This window comes from Nelumbo nucifera, chromosome 1, assembly GCF_055504915.1.
Source record: "Nelumbo nucifera cultivar China Antique chromosome 1, China Antique-T2T, whole genome shotgun sequence".
NCBI classification, from domain to species: domain Eukaryota; kingdom Viridiplantae; phylum Streptophyta; class Magnoliopsida; order Proteales; family Nelumbonaceae; genus Nelumbo; species Nelumbo nucifera.
In genome coordinates, this window is record NC_142649.1 from 184,856,715 (window position 1) to 184,870,910 (window position 14,196).

General features: G+C 38.4%; 1 protein-coding gene across 2 annotated transcripts; it reads left to right on the forward strand.

Annotated features, from left to right (window-relative positions):
• LOC104596048 (uncharacterized) lies at positions 1-13,984 on the forward strand. Of its 2 annotated transcripts, XM_010257047.3 has the most exons (7): positions 1-1,388; positions 2,696-2,927; positions 3,465-3,529; positions 9,956-11,966; positions 12,053-12,219; positions 12,345-12,531; positions 12,638-13,984. In XM_010257047.3, the coding sequence occupies exons 2-7, from the start codon at positions 2,777-2,779 to the stop codon at positions 13,216-13,218; spliced, it is 3,162 nt and encodes a 1,053-aa protein (XP_010255349.1). In that variant the 5' UTR covers positions 1-1,388; positions 2,696-2,776; the 3' UTR covers positions 13,219-13,984. The 2 variants fall into 2 exon arrangements, with proteins under 2 accessions (XP_010255349.1, XP_088751704.1); XM_088895578.1 differs by lacking the exon at positions 1-1,388 and having other exon boundaries at positions 1,961-2,927.
• The last annotated feature ends 212 nt before the right edge of the window (positions 13,985-14,196 follow it).

Consider the following 14,196-nt stretch of genomic DNA (forward strand, 5'->3'; position numbering starts at 1 on the left):
AATGGGTTTCTCATATTACGGATTTGCCCCTCTCCCTGTATCCTTCCTTGGATGTACAACTACATATATAATATAAACGTAGGAGAGAGTCCATGTTCACTGAGCAGACACCACACAGCAAGAGGGTGAAAGAAGAGACCTAGAAATCGATGCAGGTTGAACGTGGAATTGCAGAGAAGAAAATGGAAAAAAATACCCAACTTTTCTTCAAAAGCAAGCTAAGGTGATGCAGAGGAAGTGGGGGCTTTTGATTGCTAATGTCATCATCCCAAGTGTCATATTAATGAAGTCTGCTCCCACCACGCAACATCATAAAGCGCAGTGGCAACAATTCTTCTTGGCTCCTTTTTTTTCTTTCTTTATCTCCCCACTTCTTCTTCTTCTTCCTCCTCTGCTGCTCTCCCACTTTCTACAGTCTTTAATGGTGGCTACCTGAACTAATCCATAAAGAAAGTTATAAATTAGTTAGTCTTTGTCCTGGGTTTCTGTTTTTTGGTTGGTGAACCAACACGAAAAGGTTTTTTATTATATCAAAAAGCAAGTTTTGGTTCTGGGGTTTCTATTCTTTTTTAGTTTGTAGTGGCAGAGGCTCCGAAATTGAGAAAAAACGATGGAGGTGGAAGAGGAGAGAGATGTGGAGGGGAACTGGAGTTCGGAGGTTCTGAATGTGTAGAAGACTGAATTGGGCTTTCTTTTTCTCTTTCTTTTTTATTAATTCTGGAAAGAAATGCTTGTACTTTGGTGCTTTGGGAGCCTGGGAGGATCTTCTGTAGCATAAGTTTGAGATTTTAGCCTGGAATGGGGAAAAAGGAGAAAGCTTATTATTGAAGGAGTAAGAATTTAGTGGTTGAAATTGGTTTCCTGATACCATTGTCCTGAAAATGTAGAGAGGACGAAGAATTTGGAATTGGTTTTGGTTTGGAAGAGAATGCTTTTCTTGTGGAAACTTTCTCTAATGATGGTTAAATTTCGGATTTTACAGTCCAAGACTATAAGCCGTCAGCCCTTCTAAGCTCGTAGTTTCTGTGTTAATCTATCTTTTGATTTACCATTGAAGTTTGCGTGAACGAACTGTTGAGGTATTCCCCCCAATCTGAATTCTGAATTGGTCTTTCAATCAGAGAAAACGCGTATTACCAAAAGTTTCATGAGTCTTCACTGGAAGATGCTTAATTAAAGCGGAAAAAAGAAAAGGAAGGTTTCTATTCCTTTTCTTTTCTACTAAATGAAAGCAGCTGGAATCCTTTGCTTTGCCTCCTTGGAAAGCTAGCAGTTTGAAATTGAAATTTGGTTTTCTTCTTCCTTCAGAGATATCTCCCTCTCCCACTGGAGCTCCCTCTTCTTTTTTTTTTCCTTCACCCGCCTGAAACCAATGATCAGAATTTCAGGTACCTATTTTTTTTCTTTGTTACTAAATAAAAGCAATATAAAAATGTTGTTCTGTGCTTTCTTAATCTCATTGTTTCTTCCTGAGTTGTTGTGTCTCGGTGACTGAGTTACTCGCATGAATGTGTATTTACTCTAACAGACTAACTCATAGTCAGGAAGATAACTAGCATTCATTTCAAAAGAATTCTCAAATGGATCTAGCATTGTTAAGTGATGGTTAGGACTGTGGCTCACTACATTGAGTTCATAAGCTCAAGCCCATCTTACCCAGAGAGGAAAATAAATTTGACTCAATCACAGGGGGTGCTTATGGAAATGTGAACATTGTAATCTTTTTTCATTCAGAGAACTATAATAGGACTGATGCTCTCAGTGAGGCAGGTTAGAACTGATCTAACACCTTCTGACCTTTTTTTTTGGGTATTAAAAATTCCAGTTTTGTTCAGATTCATTTTATCTGGGTTTGTTGTGAATTAAGACATTGAATTGTTCATTTGCCAATGTTCCTTGTTTATTCTGGAAATGATTGACCAGGTAGATAATTAAAGAGATAATTGCAAAGAAATTTTTTGTTAGTTGGAGGCTCTAGGTTGAAAGCTGAATAGAAAAATTAGTTCCTTTATCCCCAAAAATAGAGGATTATTGTTTCAGGTTAGGATCTTTCTCCCTTCTTTTTGCAGTTCTGTGAGACTGATATGGATGGGAAAGTTCTCAGATACACGTAAGTTTTTTATCATTCAGAATTGTCATCTCAGAAACAAAAACTGTGTTTGGTCACTTTCAAGGAACAATGGCTACTAGAAAGTGGAAACTAGCCAATAAAGTATGTGAGTGTACACAAATTGGGGGGAGAGGGTTCTCAGATGACATGCATATCTTATTTACTTTTCATACTTCTTTGTTTCCTTCTAATCTAAATCAGTCAGCAGTGTCTAAAATGCACCAATTTCTTGTCTATCTTCTCTGATTTTATTCTGGACTTTGGTCTTATTCAGCAAAGATAGGGATCCATTCTTGAATTTGATGTATTAACTATAGATAACTTCAGTTTCTCTGGATTATTAGCAAGCTCCCATAATCATATTATTCGATATTTTGTTTGGAATCTTTAACTGTTTTTAAGTTTTTGGTTATGCAGGATGTTATTTTCTGCATTTGTTCCTTTTATTGTATTTATGCTTTAGCAATGCTTTAACAAATAACTATATCATGTATATTGGAATTTTTTAATGTTGGAAAAATATATTTTCTTTCAATACAAATCACTCATCTTCTTAATTGGGTATCCCTGTTTTCTCTTCATTAGGTTTGATGTACTCAGGTTAGAAAGGTTGGTTTGGCTTAACTTCAGTCTTCAGGTAGTGGAGTTGAGTGATTTTCATTCACTATGGCAAAGAGATCACAGAGATGCCCTGCTCGACGTGAAAAGGACCAATCTGGTTGTATGTGGGGTTTGATTAGTATTTTTCACTTCAACCAAGGTCGTTTTACTCGAAAACTTCTATCAGATCGGAAGCGTGGGGGCAGAAACACTGTTGGTAAGAAACATGCATAAATTTTGTATACAATTATTGGCACTATATGTCTTGGAGTCTGTGGTACTCTTTTCATAACTATTCATACATTTTTTGTATCAATGGTATTGCCTTCACACTGGGAATAGAAAACACCATAGATCTCTTTCCCCTCTTCTGGAGCCAATTGAATGCCCTCCCAAAGAATTTAGTCCACCTTGTTGAAATGCATTTCTACATTGACATCTGCAAGCTGTTTGCTATAGCATCTTTAAGACCAAATGGCATAAAAATAGCTTGTTTTTAATGGTCTTGGAAAAGGTGATAACCGGTATGACACCTTAATCACCTATTGGTTTGTCAGTCTTCAGCAATTGCATTAAGCCTCCATAGTAGAGTGTCATATGCTAAATATTGAAAAGAAAAAAAAAATAGTGTATCTTCAATGGTTAAGCTAGTCCATACTGCAGCATTACTATCTGTTATATGCAAATTTGTTTTATGTCCTTCAACAATTCTATTTCACATGCCAAAGCTGATTTTTTTTCCTCCCTTCTGCAGGTGCTGGATATTCAAGGAATAAACAGAACTTGCTAGATTATGATGGAAAATGTAAAGGCACTAATGTAAGGGTTGACAACTTGTCTAATCCAATTAAATGCATATTTTGCATCATTTGTCTTGTTTTGGCTTCCAAGAAAATATAAGAAAGTGAAACAGGATTTAAAATAAAAGATAGAAGGGAAGAAAAATGAAAAAAAAAATGTAAATTGGCTGCTAGTAGAATCTATGTGTTTGGACAAATAAATATCATGTAATATTACTTTAAAGCTTAAATCCTCCTGTTTTTCATTCATTTTTTAACCTTCAGATAGCATATTATGCTATTAAGGATAAAATGGAAGTAAATTCAATAGACTCCCAATGTTTATTTTTCACATCTATGTCCAAGGAATCAAACTATTATTTCCTCTAATAAGCAATTAAAGGTGTATTAGAGGGGAAGAAAGAATAGAGCTTGCTTTAACAAATGTGATTCCCTATGTCTAGTGATGTTGTTCTGCTGTCATCTGACAGTCAAGCTGAGCATTCAGCCCATAACTAAGAAATATAACTTTTAAATACTACCTAAAAGAAATAAAGAACACTAAAGCCCATTCGGCCCATTCTCACTACACTCCCCCTCAAGCTAAGCATAGATGTCAATCATGCCCAATTTGCTTACATAATGTTGAAGCTTTGCCTTTAGAACTCCCTTAGTTAGAAAATCTGCTAGTTGCTCTTCTGATGCAATGAAAGGTAGGCACACCTCTCTTGAAGCCACTCTCTCCCATATAAAGTGTCTGTCTACCTCAATGTACTTAGTTCTATCATGCTGAACTGGGTCGTGAGCAATGTTAATAGCAGCTTGTTTATCACAATACAACATCAGTGGCTCGTCACATGAAACACCCATCTCATTAAGGAGAGATCTAAGCCATAACTACTTAGAAACACCATGGGCCATAGCTCTGTACTCTGCCTCAACTGAAGATCTAACAACCACTGATTGCTTTTTGCTTCTCCAGGAAACAATATTTCCGGCTACCATAGCACAACATCCTGATGTGGATTTCCTATCATCCACATTTTCTGCCCAATCAGCATCTATGTATGCTTCTACCTTCATGTGTCCAGGTTTAGCAAATAATATACCCTTCCCAGGGGTTCCCTTAAGGTAGCATAACACCCTTTCTGCAGCAGCCATATGTGCATCTCTAGGAGCATGCATGAACTGGCTGGTGACACTCACAGCATATGAAATGTCTGGACGAGTCATACATAGATAAAGAAGTTTCCCTAGTAATCTCTGAAACACTCCCCTGCCATCTAAAAGTTCTCCATCATTAGATGAGAGTTTATGATTCACATCAATAGGGGTAGAGGCAGGTTTAGCACCAAGTTTTCCTGTCTCAGTAAGAAGGTCTAGAATATACTTCTGTTGAGAAATAAAGATACCTTCCTTGGACCTAGAAACCTCAATGCCTAGAAAATACCTTCCTGAGAGCACTAACTTCTTCTGTATCACTGCCAGTAACCACAATATCATCTACATAAACTATAAGAAATGTCGCCAAAGTGCCTTTTCTCTTAACAAAGAGGGTATGGTCTGATTGAGTCTGAATATAGCCGAACTGAACAAGAGTAGCCCTGAACCTATCAAACCAAGCACATGGAGATTGTTTCAGGCCAAAAAGTGATTTCTTCAATCTACACACCTTACCCTGCATTTCCTTGCCATATATACCAGGCGGAAGGGACATATATACCTCTTCAGTGAGACATATATACCTTTTCAGTGAGATCACCATTCAGGAATGCACTCTTAACATCAAATTGATATAGAGGCCAATCATAGTTCACTGCTAAGGATAAAAGAACTCTCACTGAAGTCATCTTAGCAACTAGAGAAAAAGGTCTCAGTGTAATCTATCCCATATACCTGGGTATATCCCTTGGCAACAAGTCGAGCCTTATACCTCTCAATTGACCCATCTACACGATACTTGATAGTAAAAACCCACTTGCACCCAACAGGTTCCTTCCCAGCTGGCAAGTCAACAATATCCTAGGTATTGTTTTTATGAAGGGCTTCTATTTCAGTACTCATAGCATCCCTCCAATCTAGTGTGGCTAAGGCTTCTGAAACATACTTTGGGATGGATTGAGAGGAAATAGAGGCTAGAAAGGCATAGTAGGATGGGGACAACAAGCTATAGGAAAGGTGTTTGGAAATACAATGAGATGTACATTTCCTCTTACCTTTTCTCAAAGCAATGGGTAGGTCAAGGTCTGGAAACGAGGATGCAGATGGAGGAGGTGATGGACATGTCCTCTCTTCAGTAATTGGGAGAGCCTGAGACTCAACTGGAGGTGTGGAATCAACCTGTGTTTGCCTTAGCCTTTGCTGCTGGTACCTCCTCTAGAGAATAGGATGAGTGGAAACAAATGGAGGACTAGTAGGAGGAGGGGGAGGAGTAGGAGTGGAAGACCTTAAAGGAGAGGATCCCTCCATGGGAATGGGGGTAACTGTGGAGGGCTCAACACAAGACTCAAATGGAGTTGGCAAAGGAAGGGATGAAGAAAACAACTTGAGAGATCTCTCCCCCTCAAAAGGATGGCTATAAAAAGGAACTGACTCTACAAAAGTGACATCCATGGAAACAAATCGGGTGCCACTAATGGGATCAAAACAACAGTACCCTTTCTATGTGGAGGCATAACCAAGGAAGATACACTTCTGAGCCTTGGGGTCAAACTTGTGTCTTTTGGAATTGGGAATGTGGACTAACAAGTGCAACCAAAGACCTTCAAAGGAATAGAGAAAATCTCAACATCAGGAAAGAGGACTTCAAAAGGAGATTTTAACCCCGAGACTTGAGAAGGCATGCGATTAATAAGATAGGTAGTTGTTAAAACTGCATCACCCCAAAACTTCACAGGAACATAGGTAGAAAAAAGAATACTCCTTGCAACTTCCACAATGTGTCTGTTTTTCCTCTCCTCTACTCCATTTTGTTGTGGAGTGCAGGCACAAGAGCTCTGATGAATAACCCCAAACTTCTCAATATAGGAGGTAAGGTCCTTCTCAAAACATTCCTTAGCATTGTCTAACTGGAATATTTTGATGCGGGTATTAAACTGAGTGTATGTGTTCGTGGAACTGTTGCATAAGTTTAGGCACTTCAGCCCGAGAACGCATAAGGTAAATCCAAGTATATCGTGAAAAATCATCAATAAGCAGGTTGAAATATTTATACCCACCCATACATGGTAAATGGCAAGGCCCCCACACATCAGAGTGAACAATATTAAAAGGAATAGTTGATCTTTAATTACTTGAAGGGTAAGTGCTCTTACAATGCCTTGAGAACTCACAAGACTCAATGAAGACTCTATAGGCTAATTCCTTTAAATAACTCTGGAAACAACTGACTTAATGAAGAGAAGGACAAATGACCCAAACGATTATGACATAACATAATACGACCAGTGGACTCTGAAACAAATGCAGTTCTCTTAGGTTGTACTTGGCTCTGCTCAGGCATGTCTAACAAATAGATCACATTCGCCTCATGGCCACTCCCAATCACCTTCTAAGATTCCATGTCTTGAAAAATACAATATGAAGGAAAAAAAGGTCACACTGCAATTTAGGGATTTAGTTAATTTACTAACTAAAAGAAAATTGGTATTAAGTTTAGTTGCATGAAGAACAGATGATAAGGTCAGGGCATTAGAGGTCTTAATGTCTCCCTTTCCCATGATAGGGGCTAGGGAGCCATCAGTAAGGGATATCTTATCCTGGCCAGAAGAAGTTGGTAAGAGGTGAATAACTGTGAAACAATGGTCATATGGTCAGAAGCACTAGAATCAATTATCCAAGGGATTTTGTGAGTACCTAAGACGGAAGCATGATGTGTAGTGGCACGAATACCTGAGTGGGCATATGTAGAGGAAGGAACAATCTCTGAAGGAGTTGTAGCAGTGGACTCCAAGTGACTGATGATTTGGCCATACTTCTCATATTCAGCTCGGGCAGTTGCAAGTTGTTCTCCCACTGACTTCTCTCCACCCTTTCCTTGTTCACCTTGTGAAGAGGTGGCTACATTTGCATTTCCACCTTTTCTAGTTTCAACCCTTTTTCCACCATTTTCTTTCTTGAATCTGGCAGGAACGAGCTCTGGATGCAGCTTCCAACATGTGTCTTTAGTGTGTTTAGGCTTCTTTGTAGTATTCACAGATAACATCTTTCTTCCTAGTGCTAACCTTCGGCTTCATCCCAGCATTAGTATAGTGATCAACCTGTGTCTTAATAGACCGAACCTGTCTTCTGCTCTCCTCACTACTCACCATAGCATATGCCTGAAATCAAGTCACCTCATCCTTTGCTAAAACATTCTACCTCACAATATCATACTCCGAGTTGAGTCCAGTGGGGAACTCAATGACTCAATTTCTCTCCACCAACCCTCCTATATGTTTCTACATCCTTTGTAGAACCCCAAACAACAGTCTCCATCAGATCAATCTCTTGCCAAAGAGATTTCAGCATAGAGAAGTAGACTGCTAAGGTCTTCTCCCCTATCTAAGATTATTCACATCATGCTTCAATTTGTAGGCCCGAACAACATTAAGCTTTTGGGAATAGGTTTCTATAACACTATCCCACACTTCTTTTGCAGTTTCCATCCACAGGTAATGTTGACTAATGTGTGGTTGCATAGAATTCACTAACCAACCCACTGCTATGTAGTTTTCCTACATCCACCTTTCACAGGTAGGATCATCGTCCTCTGGTTTCTTCTTGCTCCCGGTAATATAACCCCATTTTCCTCTACTACACACATGTATCTTAATAGATTGAGACCAAGCTAAGTAATTGGTCCTATCTAGCTTCACAGTAGTCACAGACCCAAAAAGATTCTCCACTGACCCCCATGTCCAAACCCGGAATCTGTGGAATATTTGGTCTCTCCTCCAATTTGCTCCATTGAGTAAATTGGATGCAAACAAAAATCAAATTAGGGCTTTACTAGGCTAGATTTACTGTTCTAAGCAAAGAACAACCTTTCAACCCCCCAAAATTAGGGTTTCATAGGGTCCTACGGGATGGGGAGAAAGAGAGAAACTTCAACTGCCCCTTCCAGAGGTTCCAGGATTCAATCCAACCAAAACTGCCCCTAATAGAAATCAAAAAGCTTACCCTTGATCCCCAAGTGCCTGGTTCAAATTGTCTCTACGACCTGTAACAAGGTTTCTCCAGTTATATAGGGTTTTTGGGAAAAATCTCCAAGAACCTGCCTTGGGCTTCAACTAAGGATGAAAAACCTCCACAGAACTCTCCAAAAACCTTCCTAACTGGGCTGCATAAGTAGCTGATTGATCAACCAATCAGTTCTCTATACACACTATGTATGGACAAAGAAAGGAGAAAAATCAAAAATGAGAACCCGCTCTGATACCAAGTTGAAAATTACACTTACAGTAATTCAGATAATGCAAGAAAAGAAGAAAAGAGAGAAAGAAAAAGAAGTTTCAGCAAGGTTGTATAAGAAGAAAAAAAGGGAAGAGAGAAAAGAAGAATTTGAACCTCTCTCTCTCTCTAGCCCCCCCTTTCATCACTTTTATTAATAATTCTAAGTCTGAGTTCAATTACTTGGATGCCCTTAATGGGGAGTCCAGCACTAAAGTAATAATTAAAAAAAATAAAAGAAGGCCCATAACTAAGAAACATAACTTTTAAATACTTCTTAAAAGAAATAAAGAACACTATGGCCCATTCATCCAATTCTCACTACAATACTTTATACTACAGTCCATTAATATTATGCTTTATATTATAATATATTTATATTTAGACTTACATTTCGAGTTTTCTGGATTTTCATATATTTTCCACCTTCTAGAGAAGCTTTCATAGGCTATATAATGAAGCATAATTCTGATTGCAAAATGTTGGCTGCCATTGAAGTCTGAACAAGCTTTTTTTTCTTTTCTTTTTATTTTTTTGTTGTAAAAAAGTGTTCATAGATAGACATGTGGCAGTTAAAAGATAACCAAAGGCCAGGCCTTATCTTTATTATAGAATACAAGTAATGAGGAAAAGCTGCAACTTTTTCTAGATGTCCTTCTAAACTCCTTCAAGGGCCATACTCAGAAAATGTGGGGGAAATATTACCATAATGTTTGTTATTTATCGATATCTTTCTTATGTTATAGCCCAAAAAAAATCTTTCCAGAGAGGGCGGGGTATTGGCTCTTTGGTTTGACTCCTCATCTCATATGCTTTCCCACTCTTGTGCTTCCTCTTTTTTTTTCTTTTATAGATTGTTTTATTTTGTTTTATTTCTTACTTTTGATTCTATTTTCTTTTCAAACTACCTGCACGTGCACTGATAAATCTATCCATCCTTCATCTTACTATACAATAGTTCTTCAATTTGTTTGTTTAATGCAAGTACCACATCACTAGCATATATGAAATGGTATTTCCATTTCAAAATTTTCAGTATGTTGACAAAAGCAAGAAAGTTGAAGTTGATAGCGATATCACAAGTGTAAAGAAACTCATGGAAGAAGAGATGTCCCATGAGCAATATCCAAAGAAACAGATAGTCAGTGCTTCAGTGGAACAGATACAATCCAATTCAGGAGGCAGGGACCACCAGGGGAAGCATCAAGAACAAAGAAAAAGAAGTTGCAATAAATCTTATGATATGCATGCCCACGAGTTGAAAGACTCTGTAAGCTCGGAACATCATCAGCTTTGTCATCCAAATTCAGTGGAGGAATCTCTAGATAATATCAACCTAGACGCACTGATGGAAGAGTTCTTTAGTCAGATCCATCAACACCTGGAAATACCTCTGCTGCATGACAACAAAAGAGATCCTTGTGATGTTCAGGGGAATACTAAATCTGAGAATCAGAAGCAGCTTGATGAGATTAAAATGCAGCTGACTCAAAAGCATTCTATTCTTCAAGATAAGCTGAATGAACTTACTGAGGCCTTTCTAAATCAGAAGTTCATTAATGTGAAACAACTAATTGAAGATGGGACAACCCACCAGTCTAAGCATTTCATGGATGCTGTAGAGATAAACAAGGAATTGTTTTTGAAACTGTTACAGGATCCAAACTCACTGTTGGTGAAACATATTCAAGAGGTACGAGATGTTCAGGCAGAGAAAGTTGGACCAATTGAATCATTAGAAGAAGCGAATCTGTCAGAAGAAGAAACTGGCATGTCAAGGCAATGTGAAGAGCTTGTCATTCACAAACAGATTCAGAAACTGAATATGCATAGTTTCTTTTGGAGGAAGAAATCTCAAGACAGAAACCCATTGAAGAGAGATGATAATCCTTTAGCTTCAAATAAAATTGTCGTTTTGAAGCCTGCAGCAGGTATGCAAATTTGTGAAAGTGAGACCAGTTGTAGCTCAATGCCACAGTCTCTTTATAGCTTGAAAAATCAAGGGCAGAGCATGGGAACCACTTCACATTTTTCTCTTACAGAAATAAAAAGAAAGTTGAAGCATGCCATGGGAGAAAGAAGAAAGGAGTTGGCTGGAATTCCAATAGGTGGTATCATACATGCACCTTCTAAGACTCAGGATTCAGGTGATTGTGGCAAAGGAACTGAAAAAGAAATAGTTGGAAAGAAATTGCCAAGTAAACCCCATTTTCATGACGAAAAGTTCGTAAAGATTTCCATGAATGTCAAGAATGGAGAAAAGTTGAGCAAGCCAAAAGAGTGTAAATTAAGAATTGAAGACAGGGATGCTTCAACCAGTGTTAATGGCCATGGAAGTTTAAACATGGTGACTGCTGAATATCCAAAAAAAAGAGAATCGAACATCTACACTGAGGCTAAGAAACATCTTGCGGAAATGTTGAGCACTGGGGACGAAAATGAATATTTGTTCAGTAAGCAGGTCCCAAAAACATTGGGGAGGATTCTCTCTCTTCCTGAATATAACTCGTCACCAATATTCAGTCCTGGTAGAGAGGGGGTAAATAGTTTTGTAAATAAGAATATGAAGTTCTCCCTTTATGATAATGTTGATGAGGGCACGCCCCAGCTTAAACAAGATAATGTCAGCTGCTTAAGTCCATTGAGGAAGAATATAGAAACTCTACCATGCACTGATGACAGTATTGACAACCCAATGCATATCTCTGACTCCAATTCAGATGTACCAGAAGAGCTTATTCCTGAAAATAACTTGTCACCAATATTCAGTCCTGGTAGAGATGGGGTAAATAGTTTTGTAAATAATAATATGAAGTTCTACCCTTATGATAATGTTGATGAGGGCATGCCCCAGCTTAAGCAAGACAATGTCAGCTGTCTAAGTCCATTGAAGAAGAATATAGAAACTCTACCATGCACTGGTGACAGTAAACCTGACAACCCAATGCATGTCTCTTATTCAAATTCATATGTTCCAGAAGAGCTCACTCCTGATAGCACAATACAGGAAGGCATCTGTACTTTTGAGGAAGCACCGAGTCCAAAAGGTACTATGTTCTCTATCCTCCAGCTTATAGTAAGAAATAAGTAGCATTTTCGTAGTCCTCATGCTCACACTTGTGTGTTTATGCAGATGATGTGATTATTGTAGAAGTAACTGATACTGTAGATGCCAACCAAAGCAACACCCTGGATGAGCCCATTGAGCTAAGTAGCAATAAGCCCATCAGCAGGACCAACCAAAACAGTGACACATCCAAAATTAGTGAGGAAGAAGGATCTCCTGAACAGTCAAGACTGGTAAATTATTATTCCTTGTGGAGATACTTATATCTTGTATTTATCAACTATAGTAGTCACTTATTGGTGCTCCTTGAACTCGTAATTAGAATTTATGTGTCACTGCTGGCTTTGTTCTCTTCCAGGAGGCACCTGAAGAGAGCAAGCTAATGTCACCTCCATTAAACCCCCCATTGTCAAGCTCTCCATGCATCAAGAAAGTAGAAGATGTGGAAGAAATCAATAATGGAGTAGAACGGGCAAGTCCAGTATCCGTCCTTGAGCCATTTTTAGAAGATATTATCAGCCCTGCAAGTACTCCATCCCAGTTTGGTATGCCTTTTACAAGGAAGCATAAGAATTTCACATTTATTTCTTATCCCTCAAATTACTTTTACATTAAACCTAATTTGGTTTTAATTTAATTAAACATCTGCAGCCAGTCCACCTAGCAAACCACTACAAATTGATTTTCAAGAACAAGATTCCTTGGATTTGGTGTTAACAACTTCAAGTTCAGAAATCAACTTGAGCAGTTGCGTGGAAGAAAAAAGGTCTACTTTTGAGTATGTAAGAGCAGTGTTGTTAGCCTCTGGCTTGAGATCAGATGAATTCTTCAGGTGGAATTCCCCACAACAACTTCTTGATCCTTCCTTGATTGATGAAGTAGAAATCATCTCTGCACAACATTGTGGCAACCGGAAGCTCCTCTTTGATTGTATCAATGAAGTTCTTATCGAGGTGTATGAGCGTTATTTTGGATGTTCTCCATGGGTTTCATTTGTCAAACCTAGTATCTGTCCAGTGCCTGTGGGGAAAAATATTATTTGTGAGGTCTGGGAAGGCATAGATTGGTATATCCTACCACAACTGCCACCACAAACATTAGATCAGATCATTGGGAAAGACATGGCAAAAGTAGGAGCATGGATGGATCTCAAACCTGATTTAGAAAGTATTGGTTTTGACATAGAAGAAGCCATTCTAGAAGAACTAGTGGAAGAGATGATATTTGAGTAGTACATTTGAAATCTGTATTATAGAAAGGATATTCATGCTTTCATTTAAATGGGAAACGGCAAGGAACAGAAGATGAGGCCTAGTAACAGTCTCTGAAATGGTAAATCCTGCCACAGATTCCACCACAAACATGGCACAAGTAGGATCATGGATGGACCCCAAACTTCATAGAAAGTAGTGGTTTCAACATAACAGGAACTACTCTGGAATAACTGGTGGTAGAGATCATTATTGAGGTGTGCACTTGAAATCTGTATATTAAAAAAGATTATACCATGTTTTGAAAAGAGGACAAGACCAGGCAACAGTTCACTTTGGACTTCTGCCAAACTGTGGCCCTCCTCGTGGTTATTTTCTCTTGAAAAACGAGGCATTGCATCAAACTAGGCCCTTCACAGATGCTTATTTATCATGTTACAGCCAATTCAACTTTTTTTCTGACAATGGCCATTAATTGGAGCCTTCTTCTAGACTGTTTGTCATCCCCCCCCCCCACCAAACTGTCCAAGGGATACAATAGGTATGGTGGTTACAAGCTTCTTTTCTAGTTGACGTTATAGCAGAGGATGCATTCTTCACATCACTGTAAGAGGTGGAAAGAGTGTGGCTTGAGGGTGTTGATTGAGAGTGAATAATTGTAACTAATGGTTCTTGTTTTTTTCCTGTTAATTCTTTCATTTTCTCTCTCTTTTATACTGAAGGCGTGGTTTCTTTTGTTCAACTCAACGAAATCATATCCAATTGAGATTTCTTTGTGTATTTTGCATATTAAGATATTGTTCCACATGTTGCTTAATTGATCCTAAACATGTTTATTTGTACAATGAGTGCAGATCTTTCAAGCAGGGATAAGCCACTATTTGGTCAAATCAATTGTCGAAATCAGTTGCAAAATTTAAACTCCGCAAGGGGTTTAAATTTAATACTCAAAGCAATGAAAAGAGTTCAAGATTAATTATGAGGGAAATCCAAGAGGCT